The sequence below is a fragment of the Onychostoma macrolepis genome, chromosome 20, assembly GCF_012432095.1.
Source record: "Onychostoma macrolepis isolate SWU-2019 chromosome 20, ASM1243209v1, whole genome shotgun sequence".
NCBI classification, from domain to species: domain Eukaryota; kingdom Metazoa; phylum Chordata; class Actinopteri; order Cypriniformes; family Cyprinidae; genus Onychostoma; species Onychostoma macrolepis.
Window position 1 is genome coordinate 16,412,228 of NC_081174.1, and position 24,151 is coordinate 16,436,378.

General features: G+C 39.8%; 2 protein-coding genes and 1 pseudogene across 9 annotated transcripts; 2 read left to right on the top strand and 1 right to left on the bottom strand.

The window, feature by feature from the left end:
- Positions 1-858: 858 nt before the first annotated feature.
- Positions 859-14,117, bottom strand: LOC131526779 (cytochrome P450 2J2-like). 5 transcript variants are annotated; one of them, XR_009267534.1, is made up of 11 exons: positions 8,439-8,781; positions 8,139-8,301; positions 7,880-8,029; positions 7,614-7,771; positions 7,336-7,512; positions 7,121-7,262; positions 6,759-6,946; positions 6,541-6,682; positions 6,245-6,397; positions 5,272-5,413; positions 859-5,180 (listed from the first exon to the last, which is right to left on the bottom strand). XR_009267534.1 is itself a non-coding variant. In XM_058755271.1 (10 exons), exons 1-10 carry the CDS (start codon positions 8,619-8,621, stop codon positions 5,403-5,405), a joined length of 1,467 nt encoding a protein of 488 aa, XP_058611254.1. In that variant the 5' UTR covers positions 8,622-8,781; the 3' UTR covers positions 859-5,402. The 5 variants fall into 5 exon arrangements, 3 of the variants coding, with proteins under 3 accessions (XP_058611254.1, XP_058611255.1, XP_058611253.1); XR_009267533.1 differs by having other exon boundaries at positions 860-5,185; XM_058755271.1 differs by having other exon boundaries at positions 859-5,413.
- On the top strand, positions 9,961-20,334 carry LOC131526776 (cytochrome P450 2J2). 4 transcript variants are annotated; one of them, XM_058755265.1, is made up of 10 exons: positions 9,961-10,356; positions 14,105-14,372; positions 14,498-14,660; positions 14,737-14,889; positions 17,465-17,625; positions 17,754-17,930; positions 18,094-18,235; positions 18,425-18,612; positions 18,952-19,093; positions 19,193-20,334. In XM_058755265.1, the coding sequence occupies exons 2-10, from the start codon at positions 14,163-14,165 to the stop codon at positions 19,366-19,368; spliced, it is 1,512 nt and encodes a 503-aa protein (XP_058611248.1). In that variant the 5' UTR covers positions 9,961-10,356; positions 14,105-14,162; the 3' UTR covers positions 19,369-20,334. The 4 variants fall into 4 exon arrangements, with proteins under 4 accessions (XP_058611248.1, XP_058611249.1, XP_058611246.1 ...); XM_058755266.1 differs by having other exon boundaries at positions 9,961-10,279; positions 14,200-14,372; XM_058755263.1 differs by lacking the exon at positions 9,961-10,356 and adding an exon at positions 12,126-13,175 and having other exon boundaries at positions 14,200-14,372.
- Positions 20,335-21,746: 1,412 nt separating this feature from the next.
- LOC131526614 (cytochrome P450 2J2-like) lies at positions 21,747-23,551 on the top strand (annotated as a pseudogene).
- Positions 23,552-24,151: the final 600 nt, after the last annotated feature.

Genomic DNA, 24,151 nt, shown 5'->3' on the forward strand with positions numbered 1-24,151 from the left:
AGTGGGTATACAGAATCTCGACTGATAAAGAAGTGGGTATACGCCGTATACCTGCGTATACCCTCCACTACACCACTGCATAATACCCCAGCTGTTGTTAGTAATGAATCTGTAAACATTCCTTTACTCTGTAACTCTAAGAATTTGCCTTTTTAAAACTAAACAATTCTATTCATCTATATTTATCTATTTAAAAAAAGAGATATTTCATGTGACAAATTTTCAACCAAAGTGTAATTTATTTACATGACAAATATGATTATTTACACATCTGTAAATCATTTACATAGTGCATTAATATGTATATCAATACATGTACATTTTATACATCAAAATCTTTACATGCACTGATATATTTATATTTTAAAACCAAGTTTGCAACATTGCAACAATTTAGCATTTTGAAAAATATGGAAATAATGCTGACATAAAAGATAATCATCAAGACAATACTAAATCTAAATAGTTTATATCTAATTTTACTGACTTTTGGTCTAACGTGAGGACACACATATACGGTATGGAGCAGGAGCATATGTGAATCATATCTCTCCCTCCAAACTGAGAGGCAGAGAGGTGACGAACAGGAAGATCACATGATGAGCCAGCTGCTCTCCCAAACACGCTCGCTTACCTGTGAGCAGATGCCATAATGCAAAATTAAAAATCACATTGTGGCATTAACAAGAGAAAACGCTCCGGTTACTCACGTAACCTCGGTTCCCGTTGCGTCGTCATTGACGAATGCTTTGGGGAAACTCCTGTTTACTCTCTTACTGAAGCAAGATTGGTTAACATTTGTGTAACTGCACAAACCAATGGTGCTTGAGCCCGTGGGGGCTCTTGCTGTATAAGTCAGCCCAGAGCGCCATTTCATCAGAATCAACGACTGAAGCAACAGCCATCAATTCGTGTGCAGCTACAGCATGGCCAGTTACACAATGCTCGTTCCCTTATCTCAGGGAACCGAGGTTATGTGAGCATCGAAAGGTAACTCCTGTTGCGTCATCATTGACGACTGCTTTGGGGAATGCATCCAGCATCCACTGGGGGGAGTAGCATTAAGCAGATAGCACCTGGGCAGGGACGTCCAACCTGTAGAATCTAATAAAGGTAGACGGCGACGACCAGCCAGCGGCCGCACAGATCTCCCCAATGGAGATTCCGCTGGACCAGGCCCAGGAGGAGGCCATTCCTCTTGTGGAGTGGGCCCTCACACCTATAGGGCCCAGTACGCCTGCTGAGGCATAGGCTAGGGTGATAGCCTCTACTATCCAATGAGATAGCCTTTGCTTTGTGACCGGCAGCCCTTTAGAGCGGCCTCCAAAGCACACAAAGAGCTGTTCTGACTGTCTACATGACTTAGAACGCTCAAAGTATACTCGCATTGCTCGAACTGGGCATAGCAGGTTAGGCCCCTGATCACCATCCGTTGCAGGGAGGGCTAGAAGGGAGATAACCTGGGCTCTGAACGGAGTTGTGAGCGCCTTTGGTACATAGCCGTTGCACGGCTGAAGAACGACCTTACAGTCGTTGGGTCCGAACTCAAGACAGGAAGCACTGACAGACAGGGCTTGTAAGTCACCCACTCGCTTGACGGTTGCTAGGGCCAAAAGCAGAGCGGTTTTGAGTGTCATGACCCTTAAGCCAGCTGTTTGAAGTGGCTCAAAGGGTGGACCCTTGAGGGCCCTGAGGACTATAGATAAATCCCAGGTCGGTACAGTCTTAGGGCGGGGAGGATTTAACCGCCGAGCACCTCTAAGGAACTTAACCAACTCATTTATGCCAATAGTCCGGCCAGCCTCGAGAGAATGATTCACCGCGATGGCTGCCATATAGACCTTGAGCGTGGAAGGGGTGTCACATGAAATCGATTATGTGCTGAACACCAGTCGCTGAAGACTGACCACTTAAGGGCATAGAGGCGCCGTGTAGACAGAACTCTGGCCTCTAAAATGGTATTAGTGACTCTAGTTGGGAGTCGATCAGACTCCCGTTGAGTGGCCAGACATGAAGGCTCCGCAGTTCCAGCTGGGGATGCCAAATCTTGCCCTGCGCTTGCGAGAGAAGATCTCTCCTCAGTGGTATTGACCACGGTGCTGCAGACAGCAACTGGATCATCTCTGGGAACCAAACTTGGTTCCTCCAGAGGGGGGCCACGAAAGAGCATTTTGTTTCTCTGATTCGCCCTAATAAGATGGGGCAGCAGGGCAATCGGAGGGAATGCATACAGACGGGTGTTGGGCCAGTCGTGGGCCAGAGCATCCCGCTGCTTTGAGAAATAGGTTGGGCAGTGACAGTTGTGTTCGGAGGCGAAGAGGTCTACCTCTGCCTGGCCGAAAACTGACCAAATCATCTGAAACGTCTGGGGATGTAGTCTCTTTTCCCCCGGAGCTACATTGTCTCTTGACAACATATCCGCTCCTTGGTTCAGTCTGCCCGGCACATGAACCACTCGTAGTGAGAAGAATTCTTTCTGTGCCCAAAGTAGGAGACGTCGAGTCATCCTGTGAAGGGGACGTGACCTTGGTGGTTGATGTAGGCTGGGACATGATGTCCCTTTAAGGCTGGCAGGAAGGTCTTCAGGGCCAGACAAACAGCCATCATTTCGAGGCCGTTGATATGCAGGCGTCGCTCGTGGGTCGTCCAGGAGCCGTACGCCGGATTGCCCTCGACCCAGCTGAACGTCTGACTGAAATAGGCGAGAAGTTGTCCAAGGGGTCACAGCTTTGAGGCAGCGGCGGGTTACCTTGACATGAGCGCCGCCCAGGCGCCAGGCGTGGGACGGAAAGCGGGATTTTAGCCAATATTGGAGGGGCCGCATATGCAGCAGGCCCGGAGGAATGACTGAGGAGGCAGCGGCCATGAAGCCGAGCATCCTCTGAAATGCTTTGAGGGGACGCTAGGTCCCCAGCTTGAAAGATGCCCACTCTTTATTGTATGTGGGTCCGCTATCACAGCGGTAGTTTGGGGCACACACTGAAATGACAGGATGTGCCCCGTTAAAACACCTCCACCACTCAGAGGCATTCGAAGGGGTGGGGAATAACTGCGAGCTGTCTTTGAGGGGATTCCGGCATCATGCAAGAATTATCCCTCTCCTCTTCCTCTCCGCATGCAGATCAGGACAGCTTCTGAGGCCCAGGATCCAGTGTTACACGAGGATGTGGGCCCTGACGCTTGGGGAAGGGGTACTTCTTTTCCAATCTGGGGCGCTGCTGAAGCACCGGCTTGAAGCACTCTGGACTGAAGAGCCCTTTGGGCGAAACCAGGGAATCGAGAAAGGTCATTTTCTCGGTGTCCCTGATGTCCGTTAGGTTCAGCCACAGGTGGCGCTCCAGCACCACCAGGTTGGCCATGGCCTTGCCCACTTGCCTTGGTAGCACGCAGAGCCAAATCCGTGGCCATTCGGAGTTCCGAGAACGTGCCTTGTCACGGAGAAGTTTGGCCTGAAACACTTGGAGCACGGACATGGTATGCAGGGCTGAACCGGCCTGGCCAGCCGCTGCATGGGCTCTGTTGGCAAGCGCTGACGTCATCCTGCAGGGCTTTGAAGGATGCGTTGCCATCTTCAATCTACGGCTCGTCGGCGGAAGCAGGTGTGCAGCCACCGCCTCCTTGAGAGGGGGGAGCTTGGAATACCCCTTTTCCTCAGCACGTCAACAGTGGTGGGAGATGCTGCAGTAGAGGAGTTCACACACGCCGACTAAGGAGCTCACCAGGTTTTAGTGAGCTCCTCGTGGACCTCTGGCATGAACGGAGCAGGTCGCTGTCGTGAGGAATGCTGACGATGACTCATGAGGAACCACTCATGGAGAAGGCCGGGGGCGGGCTCTTCCGGGACGACCACTCCAGGTCTAGTTCCTCCACAGCACGTGTGAGAACACGGATCAGCTCCAAGTCTATGCTGGGCCGCGCAGACTGAGATAGAGGGGGAGCGTCGGGCTCCTCGCTGGAACACGCCCACTCGTCAGCGTCAGATGCCGTCAAAGACACGGTCTCGTCGATGACTATCTGCTTCTCAGACGCGCCGAAGGAAACCAGGCCACTCGCGTCCAACTTTTTTCCTTGCCGGATGGCCGTAGGGGAAATTGTCCACTGCCGGGGCTGGATTCGACGGCGGGAGCAGTGTAGAGCAGGTAAGCTTCTTTTTCTTCGGCTTCTTGCAGAGTCAGCGAAGAGATGGTCTCGTCGCTGAAGGAGAAGATTCTGATGAAATGGCGCTCTGGGCCGACTTATATAGCAAGACTATAATGACATTATATTAACCAAGGTAAATTTTTTCAACAGCCTCACTAGCATGACAGAAGTTCAGCTGTTTTCTAAGTACTGTAGTAATATTTTCCAGTAACAAACTATGAGTATCAGAGTATAACGAGAAGCACGAGCAAGACTGATTTTAATATCCATTTTCATTCATTCACTATATTCATTCAAGTCAGTTCATCCTAAATATCCTTTCTCATTTGAAGCATTGTGAAGTCAAAGAAAAACAACTCACCAAATTCAGTGAATTGGTTAGTTGTTTTTGTTGGATAACAGCCTGAAAGTTCATTCATTCAAAACCATTCATTGTTTTTTGTTGTCAGAAAAAAATTTCACTGATTAAATTATACAGCATTAGTTTTTTATTCATTTATAAAAGCATATTGCCCTGTTAATTCACTTCAGTATAGTTAGGTACAATAAGTTTCAAATGTGTGTGCTAGTTTTGTTCTTCTGTACTTGTCCACAAAAAGATAATTACAAGCAAATCACACACTGAGAAGTTACATGTAAATGTTTAGAAAATACCTGCTAAAAAAGGCAGATAAGCATCTCTTAAGCATCTATTATATACTACACTCTAAAAAATGCTGGGTTAAATACAACCCAGTGCTGGGTAAATATTGGACTGAACACATGCTGGGTTGTTTTCAACCAACAGTTGGGTTAAATGTTTAACCCAACCTTCTGGGCAGTAATCCAACCGCTGTGTCTTAACAACCCAATCGCTGGGTTCGTCCATATTTTACCCAGCGCTGGGTTGTATTTAGAGTGTATATTACTATATCCAGTGGAACAACATTGCCAAGTCTATGAATCTCATGGATTACAGCCTCAGTGTAGGGTATGTCAACTCTGTCAGCCAAACAGGGTTTACGTGACTGTCCAATAACCCTGTCTATCTCTTCCTGGACCTTTTCTAAATGGGAAATACAAGTTAGTCATTAAGTGGTGACAATGTGGTGACAATATGTAGATTCTTTGAAAAATTAAAACCAGACTCACTCTGTATTTCTGGATATTTGATCATAAAAAGCAGACCCCAGCATAATGTAGAAGCAGAGGTCTCTGTCCCGGCCTCAATCATGTCTAAGCAAGATATCACTAACCCTTCTATGTTAAAACCAGCCTCGGGGTCACTCTTTTTCTGTGAAAAATAAAAAAGAAAGTACTGAATTATTCAAAATTCAATTTCAAAAAGAAAATTCCACCTTTTATTACTTTACATTTTCCATATCAGTCAGGTAATTGTCTATAAAGTCACGTGGGTTTGAAGGGTCCCAGTCCTCTCTATGTTTAATGATCTCTCCTCTCAGGAAGTCTGTTATTTGCTTATAGTTAGAAAAAATTGTCTGGTAGGGGCCAGGTAAGTATTCCATAGGCAACATCACAGTTCTGCCTGACATGTGTACATTTGCCTAGAGGTTTTTCAAACTTTGTTATTATTTTCTTTCTGCTTTAATCATACATGTACTTAGAGTTATATCATTTGGCTTGTCTTTTTACTTTACTTTACACAGTTTTTCTAAACTGTGCTTTCATATACTTTGTTACATTTTAATATGTACAATAATTGCAAGCTCATTACAGAGTACAAGGGTGAATTATTAACTTGAACCTAAGTAACATGCATGACTATTGCAATGATGCTTCATTTTGAAAACAGAGATATGTATTGTGGCAAATGATTTGCCCAGTTGTGATTTATTTACATCAAAAGAACACAGCAAATTATACACAGTATACAACTTTTATTAATACATTAGATATGCATGCTGTAATATATGACATACATTTGTACATCAGGACAAATACTGTAGGTATTAGTATTAAATCATTGTGAAGATAAACCACTACCGTGAAGCCTACTTAATGGTAACAAAGAATGAACACTTACATAATAGACACTCTATCATAGCAGATATTCGTAAACATGCTACAAAAAACATTTAGGCCTAACGTGAGGACAGACACATACGGTAGGGAGCAGGAGCATATGTGAACCATATCTCTCCCTCCAAACTGGGTTCCTCTCCTGGACATTTGGAGATGGTGAATTGCTGCAGCAGAGAGGTGAAGTATAAGAAAAGCTCCTGACGAGCCAGCTGCTCTCCCAAACACGCTCGCTTACCTGTGAGCAGATGCCATCAGCTGAAGTTAAAATCATAATGTGGCACGGACAAATATCGTTTACTCACCCGAAGTCAATAAAAAGGATTAAACACAAGCATATCACTTTTTGAGAAGTCATCAGATGATATGTTTGCACATTACCTGCTGAAAATGGCAGGAACGCATCTCTTTTCCGAAACTGTCCATTTTCATTCAGGAAGTGTCCTGGGTTAAAGGTGTCTGGTGTCTCCCATTCATTTGGATCATGCAGGACTGAAGACAGGTTTACTGTAATAGATGTCCCCTAATAAAGAGAGAATGAAAACTTCACTATTCTAGACAGGACCCCTACTCTAAATAGAATAGAATAGAATTCATACCTTAGGAATGAAGTAATCCCCTAGTTTTGTGTCTTTCACAGCTTTTTTAGGGAATCCCAGCGGAACAACATCTCCAAATCTTTGCATCTCATGGATAACAGCCTCAGTGTAGGGCATATCAACTCTGTCAGCCAAACAGGGCTGACGCGACTGTCCAATCACCCTGTCTATCTCTGCCTGCACCTTTTCTGAAAGGGAAATATAATACTACTTATATAATGTGTGGGTTTTAGATAAGCTTATTCATGGAAAGCTCCTGGACCTGATGCATTTCCAAGCTAACTTAAAGATGACATATAACCTACATGCTTCAAAAGAACAACACAACAATGATTATTCCTGCTTTGGCAATCAATACTTACCTTGGATTTCTGGGAACTTCATCATAAAAAGCAGACCCCAGCGCAATGTTGTGGTTGCGGTTTCTGTCCCAGCCTCAATCAGATCTAGACAAGTCACCACTAATCCTTCAATGTTAAAACCAGCCTCGGGGTCACTCTTTTTCTGCAAAAGTGGAAATATATGCTAAAACTCTCTTATTTTAAAAGCTTATTAAAATAAATCCCACTTTAGTTACCTTTTCCATCTCAGTCAGGTAGTTGTCTATTAAGTCACGTGGGTTTGAAGGGTCCCAGTCCTCTCTGTGTTTAATGATCTCTCCTCTCAAGAAGTCTGTTATTTGCTTATAGTTGGAAAAAATAGTCTGATGGGGGCCAGGTAAGTATTCCAAGAGCCAAGGACACACATTATACAGCTGTAAAAGATGGCATAATGAGTGATGAATAATTTTTTTTTATTATAATTAACTCACAGGTTATGAAAGTAGTGTCTAAGGATGCTGTTATGAATCAGTACCTGTGCTCTAGGAGAGCCTATTAACTGAATGCATTCAGTGTCAAGACGCAGAATTTGTTGATAATATTCATCATGATAGTCAAAGCGTTGTCCAAATATTAAGCAGGAGATGATATTTGAGACAGCACTGTTTAAGGTGACCATGGGATTAAAAGGTCCTGTTTGAAAATAAAATGTTGTTTATGTATAAGTGTATATATATTCATTTTTATCTCCAAATCATTTTTATTCTATTCATAAAAATTCTCCAGACATTTAGACCATACCCTTTTCTGCCCTAAAAGCATTGCATAGGTGGACACATTCTTGTTGGATTCTAAGCTCAAGGCTTTTTTTCCCATCTCCAAAGGTCCGCAAATGGGAGACAGCAAACTTCCTATGCATCCGCCACAGGTAACCATTACTCAGTATCGTACCTTCATAATATGAATGAATGAAAGAATTTCAATACCTAAATGGGTACTATTTGAGTGAATAATGAACCGTAATTTTAAGCATAAAGGTCATTATGGTCAGTGTACTTACCAATTCCCTTAAAAACTTTGTGAAACAGAGGGACATTTGGACGGTCAACAAAACTATCGATCTGAGTAATGAGTGCCTCCTTTACCATTTTATATCCAGAAACAATTATAATTTTCTCACTGCCCACTCTTAAGCTGAATATGGCCCCATAGACTTCAGCCAACTGAAATTCAAAATATTAACAGGTATTAAAGACAACCTGATAATATTTCCACCGACTGTTTTTAATCAAGAAACAATTCTGTCTAAAAAGAACATAAATTGGCATGTAAATAAACAAAGTATGCAATTTCCTCCTACCTTATTCACGTTCCTAAAATCTATCTCAGTGAAGACATTTCCCAGGAATGGTAGAGGCCAGGGTCCTGGGGGGAAACTGGAAGGATTCCTATATTTGATGATATCTACAAGAAGCAGTAAAACAAAGCTTAAAATGATCCAGCTTTTAAAATCAAAGCTTTCATATATAAAATGCAAAATCATGGTGTTGAAGCAAATAGCACGTTCCCGTTGTCAGAGAGTATTAAGTGCTGGATTCTGCAGTTGGTAAATTTTTAAGCTAGACAGGGAAACAGGGTCGACGTTCTTCAGGCGAGGCAACTGGCCCCGCCTTTCACTCAGCGACTGCAGACCCCTCTCCATGTTTACGGAGGCCCTCCTCCTGAAAAATCTAAACACTGCAGGAAAGGCGTGGAGAAATATTCCAGGAAGGAGAGAGAAACAGACCCCTACTACTAGCTATGTAGCCTATAAATATTTTGAACACATAGCCTACATTTGTCAAGAGAATCTTTAAGAACATGAGATAATAGGCTATATAACAATTACCTTGTATTTCATATACTTGACAATCATTTCCTATTTCAAAACAGTGTTAAAGAGTGAATCTGACGAATTGTTAGCTCAGAACTGAAGTAGGGCCTATCAGGTCATTTTCAGAAAGTATCTTGTGCCCCACTAGCCATTTAATTTAGCTTCTTTTAAATTCATTATAAATAAATTAATCACTGATTAGTTGTGGTCTTTTCTGCAGGTTACATAGTAATAGTGTGTGGATGTTTTGTGTGTTTGTGAATGAGTCTTTTAATCACGATTATTTCTTTATTTGGTCAGCCTTCAAGTCTAGTTCAGGGGTCCATTCTTCGTAGGTCATAGCAACAGGTCAGTAAAATTAAACCTGCTCGGGAGCAGGTTTATTTCATGTAAACAGGATTAGATTGCATCTTTTTAAGCAGAATTGATACTTAAAAGCTGTCCTAGCCACCGCTACTTTATTACAAGAGTACCCTACTGATCCAGGGACAATAATTTAAAATAATAATAATTTAAAAATTAATTTGAAAATAATATAACAATATAATAATATAATATAACGATGTTGTGTAGTCTATAATACTATAGACACAGCCAGTTTTACTCATTGAAAGATTTATTAGTGATGAAATAATTACTTTATAATTGTATTGGAGTCTTACACGCATGCTATAAATTCTGAATCGTTAATTTGAGTGATGACAGCTATTATGGGAGTGGCTTGATGGAGCGCAGAGATGCAGATAACTGGATCTCTAAACTTTAATTAATGCTGTCAGTGTCACATAAGAAATTTACTTCAAATATAAAATTAAATGAATTGCTAATTACAACATTGACATAAAAATGTAAAGCCTCAAGCCTGTACAAATACTAGAAATCATGAATATAAATAGCTGGGAATCATGTAAAAAAAATTACAAAGAAATTAAAAACAGTGCACATTTCATTTATCTATTATAACATTTATGTATTTTTGTTCGCTTGGCTGTTTCCTTATAAAAGTCCAGAAATTTGTCAAGTTTTTCATCAGGTGTTTTTTTTAATGATATGATGTCATTACGTTGCTGTCTTGCCGCCAGCCAATCGCTGCATTGCTGATCGTGGTTTCGAGGATCGATACATCTGCCCTTTTCGGGGAACACGAGAACGCGCAGTAATCTTAGACAATTTAATCCAGATATTTTAATCTAATACGCAAATTCGTTTAAAGAACCAAATTAGCCAGAGATCAGTTATCAGGATTTGAAGATCTGGCATCTTTTAAATCATCTCAGATGTATTAAGCGAGGCTCGAAGAAAGGACCCCAGATCTCTCCGAATGGCAGGTGTTGGGAAAGTTTATTACAGGTCATGTTTTTGTCATACAAAACAAACGGAAACCAGGAAGTAAACAACTTTAAGCGTAATAATAATAATAATAATAATAAGTTTTATTTATATAGCGCCTTTCCAGAGCTCAAGGACACTTTACAATAAACATCAGAAATGGGAGGAAAACATCGAACAATAAACAGAAAGAAAACAACATCAGAAATCCAAAGAGTAATATACAACATAAAACAAAGTAAACAGAGGTTAACTAAGAAAGATAACATTCTGAAAACAAGTGAGTTTTGAGCAGCGATTTAAATTCAGACAGGCTATTGGCAAGACAGAGTGATCTGGGTAGAGAGTTCCATAATTTAGGGGCAACAACACTGAACGATCTGCCCCCCATGGAAGAGAGGCGATATCGAGGGATGGTGAGAAGGCGAGAATCAGAGGACCGCAATGAACGTGGTGGAGAATAGGGTGGAGCAGATTGCAGAGATAGTAAGGAGCCAGACCATTCAAGGCTTTAAAAGTAAGCAGGATAATTTTAAACTTGATGCGATAGGCCACTGGTAGCCAGTGCAGATCAGCTAGAATAGGGGTGATGTGGGCTGAACGCTTGGTGCGAGTGAGAATACGAGCGGCTGAGTTTTGAATATACTGTAATCTAGCAATAGTGGTAGCTGGCAAGCCAATGAAGAGGGCATTACAGTAATCGAGACGAGATGAGACAAAAGCGTGAATGAGAGTTTCTGCATCTTTGGTACTTATGAAAGGACGGAGCTGGACAATTCGTCGTAAGTGAAAAAATGCCAATTTAGAGAGAGAGTTAATATGATACTGAAATGAAAGAGATGGGTCAAACATAACACCGAGATTTCTGACGATACTAGATGGAGTGATTAGAGTGCCAGTAATATCACAAGTAAAGTCAGCGGAACTTTGGTGGTAAGTGCAGGAGTACCAATGATGATGATCTCGGTTTTTTCCATATTTAGTTTCAGAAAATTAGAGTTAAGCCAAGTTTTAATATCCTGCACGCAAACAGAAATTTTGTCGATTTGGGTGGATAGGGAAGGCCTGCATGACGTGTAGATTTGGATGTCATCAGCATAAAATGATAGCTAAAGCCGTGACGCTGTAGTATCTGACCCAGTGGTAAAATGTAAATAATAAACAGCAAAGGCCCCAGAACGGAACCCTGGGGGACGCCTTGTTTCAGGGGGGCAGTAGGGGATCTGAAATCCCGAGCAGAAATGTAAAAGTGTCTATCATATAGATATGAAGAGAACCAGGAAAGAGCAGTACCAGATATACCCACAGCCGAAAGTCGAGAGATGAGTAAATCATGAGAGATAGTGTCAAAGGCAGAACTGAGGTCTAGTAACAGAAGTAACGATAGAGAGCCGGTATCGCAAGAGAGTAATAAATCATTAACTACCTTTACAAGGGCAGTTTCTGTACTATGTTTTGGACGGAAGCCTGACTGAAATGGATCAAAGAAATTATTTGCCACTAGGAAGGACCGAAGCTGGGCTGCTACAGTACTTTCCAGTAATTTAGCAACAAATGGCAAGTTTGAAATGGGACGATAATTGGATAAAACTGACGGATCGAGATTGGGTTTTTTGAGAACCGGGGTAACTGCAGCGATTTTAAGTGACTGAGGAAAAGTAGTAGTGACAAGCGAAGCATTTATGAAATGAGAGATAGGTGCAGAAATTACCGAATGACACTGTTTTAAGAGAGAAGTAGGAGCTGGGTCTAGTCGACAGGTAGAGGAGTTGGATTTGAAATAAGCTCAGAGACAGAGGAAGGATTAGTAAGAGAGAAGTAGGATAGGGAATGACCAGAGGATTAGGCTCAAAGTTAAAGTTGATAGTGCTGTTCGAAAAGCCCTGGTGGACGGCAGCCGTCTTGTCTAGAAGATGATTTAGAAAGGAGTAGCAGAATTCAGCTGAACCTGCAGTATCATTAGGTGGGAGTTTGGTAAGTTTATTTACTGTGTCGAATAGTGCTTTTGGTCTGTTACTAGCTTTATTAATCATGGCAGAAACAAAACTAGAGCGTGCTAAGTGTAAGGCAGATTTGTAATTTTTGAGATGTTCAAGAAAGGCTTGGTGATGAACAGTGAGGCCAGTTTTCCTATAGAGACGTTCAAGCCGTCGACCGGAGCTCTTGAGGATGTGAAGGTCGGGGGTAAACCAGGGAGAAGTATGAGTAGAAGGAACAGTTCTAGTCTTAACAGGAGCATGTACAGACAAAATATCAGATAATATGGAGTTAAAATTTGAAAGAATCAGTGAAGGAGAAGATAAATCAAAAACATCAGAAAGATTAGAGGAAGCAATAGAGGAACAAAATGATGTGACGTCAACATTATTACAATTACGGTAGGATATAACAGTCTTTGCAGATTTATCATGTATAGGCAAACTAAAGTGAAAGTCTATGAGTTTATGATCAGAGATACCAGTATCAGAGGAAGAGATGGAACAAATACCAACACCTGAGGTACAGATCAAATCAAGGATATGACCATGAGAATGAGTAGGAAAATTAACATGCTGAGACAAACTAAAACAATCAAAAACAGACAGTAGTTGAGTGGTGTTAGAGCAAACAACATCAACATGTATATTAAAGTCACCAAGCAGGAGAACAGGAGAAGACATGGAGCAGGCAAGGGTTAACAGTTCACTAAGTTGGGAAAAAAAGTTTGAAAATGCTTTGGGAGGACGATAGAGTAGAATGATAGTAAGAGAGTCAGCCTTCAGAACCATATATTCAAATGTATCGGTGTCGTGGAAGTCGAGTTGTGTGATACGGAGATTATCACGGTAGATGACAGCGAGACCACCCCCTTTACCATGCAGTCGTGGCCTGGACAACTGCTTATATCCATATGGCGTGAGTATGTTTAACTGCAGGAAGTCATCAGGAACTTGCCAAGTTTCCGTGAGAAACAAAAAGTCAAGCTTATTGTCAGTTATGAGTTCGTTGAGGTAAGGGGCTTTATCCGAGATGGACCGACAGTTCAAAAGAGCAGCATGACAGTACGAGGCAGATGAATTTGACGACGATGTTAGCTGACAGTTGTTACCAGTGAGATGAATTAGAGAGCGATGTGATGAGCTGTTAGTAGGGGATGCACTTGGTTTGGATGATTTCCGACGGTCAGACCAGATGCATGGAAGAGCATCAGGCTTAGAGCGAGAGCTATGCATGAAGATACGTGGGGAGCGATGTAAATATCGAGGACGTCGGAGAATCCCTAGCCGCCGACAGTAGTCATTCATCGCCGGGTCGAGGCGCGAGCGACAGTTCAGAGTTTTTAACTGAGACGATGTATATTCAAACTCCATTATAGGCAAAAGGAAAGAGACAAAGCAAAAAAGGAAAGCTATTGCCCGAGGCATTATGGTACTATTGCCAACCAGAGTGAAAGCCACGTTAGCCAAGCCCGAACGTCACATCACAGAAACTGCAAACTAAATGGGAAGCAGCACACCCAAATAGCGAGCAGTAGTAACTTATACAGCACAACAGACAGAGCGAGCGGTAACTCACCCAGCCGATGAACCAGACACCGTGGAAAACGTAACAGGGCAGAGAGCTCGCAGCGGCCGGGTGGCAGAACTTAAAAGTACCAAAGTTCATTAGTATCACTTGCCAAGTCCAAAGACAGGTCCAAAAGCGCCAACAATAAGAGGTGGAGTAGACGAAACAAAAACAAAAAAACAAAACAAAATTAGTCCAGCAGAGGGGTGAAAACATACAAAAAAAGCAGTCCAGGTACAGAGCGGCAGCCAAACGCGCACAGCGTTCCCGACCCGGAAGTAACATTTCGCGTAGTTACGTTTCACAGTGCAGAATAAAGGAGATAAACGCGTGAAAATGGTCTTGGAGAACATTTTGTTGTCTTTATCCTCAGTGCAGTGGACAGATGCAGGGACTGTTTGTCTGTTGTTCGTCATCTTTCTGCTGATCTCGTACCAGCTGAGAAACAGAAAGCCTAGAAAGTATCCCCCTGGACCCACACCTCTCCCCTTAATTGGGAATGTTTACAACCTGGATACTACACAACCACATATTTATTTAACTAAGGTAATTCACAGCCTATTGTTGTTGTGATTTTTAAGTCTGAATGAGGTCTGAAATCTTAAGCCCTGTAACCCTGATTATGTTAAACATTTTTACAGTTTTTCTCCATATTAACTCTTTTCTTGCAGTTGTCAGACCACTATGGCAACATTTTCAGCTTGCGTCTGGGAAGCTTAAACACTGTTGTTGTGAATACCTACAGCATGGTCAAGAAAGCCCTTATTGATCAAGCAAACATTTTCACAGGCCGTCCAACCAATGATGTGCTCAAAAGAATAATCAAGTGCCAAGGTACACATTAATGTTGGGAAAATACCATTAAAATACATTCTAACTCTCATCTATCATATTCTGTAATGTCTGGCAGCAGGTGTAACCTTCAATAATGGCTACAGCTGGAAGCAACAGAGGCGTTTCACTCTAAGTACTCTTAAATACTTTGGTGTGGGAAAGAGGAGCCTGGAAGTCATCATCATGGAAGAATACAAATTCCTGCACCAGACCATCATGGATACCAATGGTAAGTACAGTAGCAGCATTATTGTGATGCTAAGAATCAGAACCTGACTTATATTTAGGTTTATCATGCTTTTTGGTTTGTTATTGTCAGAATTCTGCATTATATTTTTGCAGGTTTTAGTTATATGAACACTGATAAGCATTTCTAACCCCTTGTGGTATTACTGTTGTAAACCCCTAAACTTGAGTATTACAGTTAAAAGGATAGTTTGCACAAAAATGAATGTTTGTGTGGAATATATGTATATGTGTGTGTATATAACCCCTTACATTTTTCACTCTTAGTTATATTGCAGCCATTTGCTAAAATCATTTAAGTTTTAAAAATTCCCATTTTTTTCCTCAATGTACACACAGCACCCCATATTGACAGAAAAACACAGAATTGTTGACATTTTTGCAGATTTATTAAAAAAGAAAAACTGAAATATCACATGGTCCTAAGTATTCAGACCCTTTTCTCAGTATTTAGTAGAAGCACCCTTTTGATCTAATACAGCCATGAGTCTTTTTGGGAAAGATGCAAGTTTTTCACACCTGGATTTGGGGATCCTCTGCCATTCCTCCTTGCAGATCCTCTCCAGTTTTAGGTCTCTCCAGAGATGCTCAATTGGGTTTAAGTCAGGGCTCTGGCTGGGCCATTCAAGAACAGTCACGGAGTTGTTGTGAAGCCACTCCTTCGTTATTTTAGCTGTGTGCTTAGGGTCATTGTCTTGTTGGAAGGAAAACCTTCGGCCCAGTCTGAGGTCCTGAGCACTCTGGAGAAGGTTTTCGTCCAGGATATCCCTGTACTTGGCCGCTTTCATCTTTCCCTCGATTGCAACCAGTCGTCCTGTCCCTGCAGCTGAAAAACACCCCCACAGCATGATGCTGCCACCACCATGCTTCACTGTTGGGACTGTATTGGACAGGTGATGAGCAGTGCCTGGTTTTCTCCATACATACCGCTTAGAATTAAGGCCAAAGAGTTATATCTTGGTCTCATCAGACCAGAGAATCTTATTTCTCACCATCTTGGAGTCCTTCAGGTGTTTTTTAGCAAACTCCATGCGGGCTTTCATGTGTCTTGCACTGAGGAGAGGCTTCCGTCGGGCCACTCTGCCATAAAGCCCCGACTGGTGGAGGGCTGCAGTGATGGTTGACTTTCTACAACTTTCTCCCATCTCCCGACTGCATCTCTGGAGCTCAGCCACAGTGATCTTTGGGCTCTTCTCCCCGATAGCTCAGTTTGGCGGACGGCCAGCTCTAGGAAGGGTTCTGGTCGTCCCAAACGCCTTCCATTTAAGGATTATGGAGGCCACTGTGCTCTTAGGAACCTTAAGTGCAGCAGAAATTTTTTTTTAACCTTGGCCAGATCTGTGCCTTGCCACAATTCGGTCTCTGAGCTCTTCAGGCAGTTCCTTTGACCTCAAGATTCTCATTTGCTCTGACATGCACTGTGAGCTGTAAGGTCTTATATAGACAGGTGTGTGGCTTTCCTAATCAAGTCCAATCAGTATAATCAAACACAGCTGGACTCAAATGAAGGTGTAGAACCATCTCAAGGATGATCAGAAGAAATGGACAGCACCTGAGTTAAATATATGAGTGTCACAGCAAAGGGTCTGAATACTTAGGGCCATGTGATATTTCAGTTTTTCTTTTTTAATAAATCTGCAAAAAAAATTCTGTCAATATGGTGCTGTGTGTACATTAATGACGAAAAAAAATGAACTTAAATATTTGATCAAATGGCTGCAATATAACAAAGAGTGAAAAATTTAAGGGGGTCTGAATACTTTCCGTACCCACTGTGTATATATATATATATATATATATATATATGTGTATATATATTAGTTCTTCCACCAGATGGCACCAGTCTGTCTTCCATGCATTATAAATGTAAAATTTAAACACTGATTGATACATTTTTAACTTAAATATTGATGTTTTTTTCTAATGCTTGTGTCATTTTATATAGAAAAAATGTTGCATAATTTAGTGCTGAATATTGCCTAGCACCATGAAATCCCCTCAAAATATAAAGGAATACATATTATTGACAATATATAGTATTCATTTTTTTTTTTTTTTAAATGTCTTCTTGTTTACCATGTTTAATCCCTAAGTAAAGAGTACTAGAGAGGTAAGAACACAAGCCATATGTAGGGACAAAAATATCATAAGAGACTTGCAGATGGACTCTTTTGATATGGTCTATTAAGCAACCACCTAGCAACACCCTAGTAGTTGCAAAGCAATGCACTTAAAACTACTCAGGGGCCAGTGGCATAAACATAGCCACATTTTAAGACTGTTTTTTAAGAACTAGTTTGATCAGCTAGCAGTTAACCAAGTGGTAATCAGTCTTACATTTTGGATTCAAATTAGACCAATCTACCTTTTTATGTAACTGACATGACGAAGAAAAAAATTTGATGAGTAACCTCAGTTTATGCAACCAGCACTAGGACTCAGAACTCCTTAAGCAGCTGCATTGCAACACATGGACAACCTCTGTTAACATGCAAAAAAAAAAAGTAAAAATGTACTTTGAAACTGAAACTAGCTTCACCTGCCTTGTATTTTATTAGGGCTGCCATTCGACCCTCATTACTTTATTAACAATGCTGTCTCCAACATCATCTGCTCCATGGTATTTGGCAAGAGGTTTGAATACACTGACCAAAGGTTTCTGAACATGCTCGGTCTAATATCTAAAGCCCTTAAACTACAAACGTCTGTGTGGATACAGGTACTAATATGTTCATTCTGAAGATGAGATGAAAAGATATAGTAAACTAAACAAAGTGCATTATTTGAAAACTTAACTAAAAAAATAAAGGTGCCCACCCAAGCTGACCTGCTACTTGTCCATTATAGCTTTACAGTGTTTTCCCTTGGGTTATGGACCTCCTCCCGGGACCTCATAAAGACCTGTTTTCCTGCTTCCATCAAGTTCGTGCTTTTATTAAGGAAGAGGTGGACAAGCATTATGCAGACTGGGACCCCTCCTCACCCAGAGATTTTATAGACTGCTATCTTACTGAGATTCAGAAGGTACTATCATTCTCTGTCACAGCATATGAAAATATAAAAAAATAAAGATTTTTTATAAACACATGATGCTTTTGTTAGCAAACAACATATTTGTTAAACATGTAGAAATATTCCACTCATTTACTAACCTACATATGCTGATTGTAATGTCTGTGCTTTATAGAGGAAAGATGATCTGGAAGCAGGGTTTCATGAAGAGGGTCTGCAGTACGCTGTACTTGATTTGTTTGTGGCAGGAACTGAGACCACATCTACCACTCTACTGTGGGCCTTTGTATACATGATGAAATACCAAGAAATCCAAGGTAAAAACGGTCCAGATTACAAGTCAACTGTAAATTTAAATTTTGTCCATGCAAAAGTGCAAATTAAAGACACATCCTAAACTGATATGGATCATAAGCCAATTAGACTGCATACTTCCCCTATGTAGTTACATTTGTTAGATGAATATTATGGAATTTTGACATTGAATGTCATATTAACACATTCAGAAAAGGTTCAAGAAGAAATAGACAAAGTAGTTGGACGGTCACGTCGACCCATCATGGATGACAGATCCAGCATGCCGTACACCGATGCCGTTATCCATGAGGTCCAGAGAATGGGCAATGTTGTGCCCCTTAGTGTGCCAAGAATGACCAATGAAGACACAATATTGGAAGGATATTTCATTCCAAAGGTGAGATGAATGCCAAAACTCGGTAAAGCTTCATAACTATGACACAGCTGACTTTGCATCAACATACCAAATACTTACCATATCAGAGCCTTGTGTAATTTTAATGTATTTATTGGTATTATTAACACAGATCTTGTCATGAGAATATCCTCAGCTGCTGACATGCCATTCCAGTTCGAGCTTAACTAACTACCTACCAACCAAATCAGACTTCTATATTATTTTAAATGTGTTCAAATTAAGTTTAAAAGTACATTATATGCAACATGGAATCTTTTATGTTAATCCCTAATTGATGTCAGTATTTCATCATCTGAAATGTTTTTATTCTACATTAAGGGTACACAGATCATTCCTAACCTGACATCAGTACTGTTTGAGCAGACCAAGTGGAAGACTCCACATTCATTTGACCCACACAATTTTCTTAACACTCAAGGCGAGTTTGAAAAACCTGAAGCTTTTATTCCTTTCTCGGCAGGTGAGCTGGTTTTTTTTCAGGTAAACATTTTATTAGACATATGTTAAATCATGAGATAATCTTGAGGTTTGTTTTGAGATTTTATTTTGTCCTCCCAAGGAAAACGCTCTTGTCCAGGAGAATCGCTTGCCCGTATGGAGCTCTTTCTCTTCTTCACATCATTTCTACAATCCTACACTCTGTCTCCTCCAGAGGGAACGCAAACAAGCTTGGAATTCAAATTTGGAATGACACTCTCCCCAAAGCCATTTAGAATATGCTTCACTCCTCGTTGATTGATTTATACATTTTTAGTGCTGTCAAACGATTAATCGTGATTAATCGCATCCAAAATAAAAGTTTTTGTTTACATGATATATGTATGTGTACTGTGTATATTTATTATGTATATATAAATACACACACACGCATTTATATATTTCAGAAATGTTATTTTTATATATGAAATATATTTATTTATAATATAAATTATGAATAAATAAATAAATATAGACAGACATGTAAATATTTTCAAAATATATACTATGTGTGTATTTATATATACATAATAAATATACACAGAACACATATTATGCAAACAAAAAAATATTTTAGATGTAATTAATCATTTGACAGCACTATAGATTTTACATCAGTGCACTGTATTAACATTGTGGAATATCACTGTTTCTTCATCTGAGATTGTTCAAAATGATCTATAATAACTAAGTAAAACTGCAGCTTCTAGTCGACAAATGAACCTGAGGTGTATTCCAGAAAGCACGGTTAACTTGCCTTCAGTTAAACCCTGAACTTTCGGTTGATTAACCCCAAACCTTGCTTACTCAAGGTATGTGGTTCCAAAAACACGTCCGGGAGTAAGTTCATTTAACTCAGAGTATGTTCCTGGTTAAAACTCAAGACATTCTCAACAGAGCGACGAATCGACGAGTCACTATGGAAATGGACGCTAAGAAAAAATGTTTCTTTCTTCTTCTTTTGTTCAATGGTCATTTACATGCTTAGTCCATATCGCCAACTAATAGATGGTTGTGAAATAATTTTTCTTTTTTTTTCCCATTTAATCTTTAATCCTTGAAAATAAGAATTATATTGTTTGTTTGATGCTAATTATAAATTAAGTCATATCAGATAAGTATTTTTATTATAGAAAAACATTATAAAAAATGCAGATCCATGTGTGAGATGATTATATAAAATGTAATAAATATTTTTAATATAATAAATTAAACATTACCTTGTCTTATGTTTTATAATTTATATATGCAACTGTTATATATGCCAATAAAATAAATATAATAACCATTCTAGAATATTACCTTATTTATTACTTATATTAACGCTTTATAATTAACATATCATATATATATATATATATATGTATAATAGGCAATATTACAGTCTCGTCAGTAGATCGCGTGTGCACCGATAGCGCTGAAGTGAACTTGAAGCATCTCCTCCATTGACTTCTATTCGATCAGAACGCCATCGCATCTCTCTCTCTCTCTCTCTCTCTCTCTCTCTTTCAGGGGTGCTGCGTTTTTGAGATATATCTTAAGCATTCGAATTCTCGGACCAAGAATTGTTGTCCTGATCGGGTACAAAACAGTGCAAGAGGTCTATCTAGCAGAAGGCGACACCCTGGCTGATCGACCCAAGTTACCCATATTTTATGACCTCTTTGGAGACAAAGGTCAGTCAATCATGATAAAAAATTAGTGGTTAACTTTTCACCATAATTTGTCAGCTCACTGATTCTTGGGGCAAAGTGGGACAAAACAGGCAAAAGAAACTACATTTATGTAGCCTATGTACTAAGCTACTGAGCTATGCTTTGATGCAACCTCCTACCTTTTCAATATATATATTTTTTTTAATCAAAATGTGCTTTTTACCTTGGACTGTGTAATATAACTTTATCTAAGTTTTTAACATTTCAAAACACATTCTCGTGTTAGCAGACAGATTACACTTTCACACATGACCAACAATTCCACAACAAATATTAAGAATCATAATGAAATATTATCAAAATATTCATCTGACGGAGGTGACAGACCTGACAGAGTTGACACATCTGACGATGGTGACGAAAACCTGAATTTGTAGTCATTTTAACTATCAAATACTTTGAATCAATCAATTACTGTATTAAAACAAACAGTGAGTATGTTATTGTTTATAAACCTTTTATTCAAGATTCACATTTAAGTATTTTGATATATCACTGGAACACAAATGATCTATTTTCTCTCATCTCAGAACAGTATGTCTGCTGTGCATCTGCTATGGTACCAGGGTAACTTAAAAACAGTTAAATTAAGAAATAAAGCAATTGTTACTTCTGTCCATTTACATTCACCAGGATCTTAATATTTGAATTTAAACATCTTAACAAATGATCCAAATATTATCAGAACACACATGATCAGAATACAATCAAACTGTATTGTGTATAGATATGTTTTATCCATTTACATTTATGCATTTAGCAGACGCTTTTATCCAAAGCGACTTACATTGCATTCAAGTTACAGTTTTTACATTTTATCAGCTCATTTTATCGATCCCTGGGAATCGAACCCATGATCTTGGCGTTGCTAGCGCCATGCTCTACTACCATGCTCTGTTTTACTTTCTTTAGCTTTATAACATGTTCCCATGGCTCATGCGGCGAGTGCCTGGGCCTCACCAGAAAATGATTACTCTGTGGCGGGAACTTTATTCAAGGGAAGGTGAATGCACACAGAGTGGATTTTGATCCATCAAATCCTCGAGACTACATTGACTGCTTCCTTGCTGAAATGGAAAAAGTAAGACCCTTTCTTGTGGGGTGTTAATAAGCATGCTGGTATAGAAATGCTCCGGTATGCACTCAAAAAGAGATTACATTACAGTTGTTCTCATTCATCATGTTTAGCCAAAAGATGACACAAATGCTGGGTTTGATGAGGAGACTTTGTGCTTCAGCACTTTGGATCTGTTTATTGGGGGAACTGAGACCGCCTCCACCACGCTGTGCTGGGGTCTTCTCTACATGATTAAATATCCTGAGATACAAGGTGAACCTTATTATAAGAAATGAGGTATGCACATAAAAATGAATGTATACTCACTATATGTACATTATACTCAAAATATATATGCTCATATACTCTATCTTTGCTTTGTATCTTCAGCCAAAGTTCAGGAGGAGATTGATCGTGTTGTGGGAGGGTCACGACAGCCATCTTTATCAGACAAGGACAACATGCCCTACACCAATGCTGTCATTCATGAGATACAGAGGATTGGAAATACAGTCCCACTAAATTTGGTCCGGGCTACTGTGAAAGAAACCCAGGTAGGAAAATACTTTATTCCCAAGGTTGGCCTAGCCATTTTGAATGACTGTATCTGTTTGACAGATAGACTGAAATTGTTTATCCATAGGGCCTGTAGATAGTCTTAATTTTTGAGAGTTTGTGTTTAGGGTGTTTAACCCTCTGGTGGTCTTTGATCACAACAATAATACACAGCCTTTTATTTATTTTTATATATATATATATATATATATATATATATATATATATATAAATAAGCCAAAAGATGACACATCTTTTGGCTTATATATATGTGTGTATGTATGTATCCAGTGGTTACACCGTGGCATTACATATGATTTTCTTTATTTCTTTTAAAAATAAATATTTGATATTTTTTAAATATTAAAGAAATGTTATTGAAACAACATATATTACATTTTGTTTCAAAAATTTAGTAAGCATATTATTGTCTTAGTGTGACCCTTAAGTGAAGACAGATAGTCTAATCTCTTTTGTTTCTTTAGAGCACAGCTGTGATCTGCAGTTTGACATCGGTGCTTTTTGATGAGTCTGAGTGGGAGACGCCTCACTCTTTCAACCCGGGTCATTTCCTGGATGCTGAGGGCAAATTCAGGAGAAGAGATGCCTTTTTACCTTTTTCTCTAGTTACAGGGGTAATCTAATTTCTTGCCATCCACATTAATACATTGATGATTGTGTATTATATTGTAAAAAGCAAAGTTTAATTTCTTGTTCCTATAAAATAGATCCATATTTTGAGTTAACAATCTAGTGATTCAGACTCGTAGAATATAGGTTGTTTCTTATAGGAGAAAGTTTGTTTGTATTTGATTTTCAGGAAAGAGAGTGTGTCTTGGGGAGCAACTGGCACGGATGGAGCTGTTCCTCTTTTTCTCCTCTCTGCTGCAGCGCTTCACTTTTTCTTCACCAGCAGGTGTGGAGCCCAGCTTGGATTACAAAGTGGGGACCACTCGATGTCCCTTACCATATAAATTATGTGCAATGTCACGTTAAGACAAGCAATTCACACAAACGTGATTATGGGGTGTGGGTGTTTGTGAGACATGTACAGAGAGAATATGTATCCAGTTACTTTTGGAAATTTGTGGGAATGGTCATTGACGGTAATTAAGTGTAACTGTGAAGTGGCTCAGTGGGTAGAGATCAGGGCTGGCATCCCAGAGTTCTTGATTCAAAACCCGAGATGTGGGGATTCTAGAGCTACCAGTTTTCTGCCCATAAAATCAGGCTACTCCATGGGAATTGTCTGTTTACTAAAATGTGGTGTTAATGGGATAAGAAAGTATTTGAAAAAAATTATGATGCATGTTTTATTTGCAACGCAGTGTATAATTTGATATATGTCATTGTATCTGATTAGTTAAAAATATGAAAAGTGAGGAAAACCATACCTTTTTGAAGTGCTGCAATTTCTTTCTTTTTTGTCCTTTTTTTAATTTATTTTTTTTGCTGTTGACAAAGATAACGAAGAAACCATTTGTGATTCCTGGGATAAGGTCATAGGGTCTGTTAATTAATTTAATGACTCGTTTGCAGTTTTTCATATTAATATTTTCTACTTGTTTGGGTAGAAACATTTTTGGTTATATTTGCTAATTTTCTATTTGCCATGTTTTGATCTGTTTTTCTGTTGTAGTTTTCTCCTGTCTGGGAAATCGATTTATTTGTATAATTTTTGTTACGGTTTAGTTTTAAGGAGGTTACATCACAT

What these genes read in the sequence shown, in the direction of transcription:
- LOC131526776 (XM_058755263.1), top strand. Translation starts at nt 13,136, where the DNA reads ATGCAGTCGTGGCCTGGACAACTGCTTATATCCATATGGC. An exon ending in AAGAATAATCAAGTGCCAAG is followed by an intron (nt 14,661 to 14,736) that starts GTACACATTAAT and finishes AATGTCTGGCAG; the next exon opens with CAGGTGTAACCTTCAATAAT. An exon ending in TTTTATTCCTTTCTCGGCAG is followed by an intron (nt 19,094 to 19,192) that starts GTGAGCTGGTTT and finishes TGTCCTCCCAAG; the next exon opens with GAAAACGCTCTTGTCCAGGA.
- LOC131526779 (XM_058755270.1), bottom strand. Translation starts at nt 8,621, where the DNA reads ATGATTTTGCATTTTATATATGAAAGCTTTGATTTTAAAAGCTGGATC. An exon ending in CAAAGTTTTTAAGGGAATTG is followed by an intron (nt 8,030 to 8,138) that starts GTAAGTACACTG and finishes CATATTATGAAG; the next exon opens with GTACGATACTGAGTAATGGT. An exon ending in TAGGCTCTCCTAGAGCACAG is followed by an intron (nt 7,513 to 7,613) that starts GTACTGATTCAT and finishes CATCTTTTACAG; the next exon opens with CTGTATAATGTGTGTCCTTG.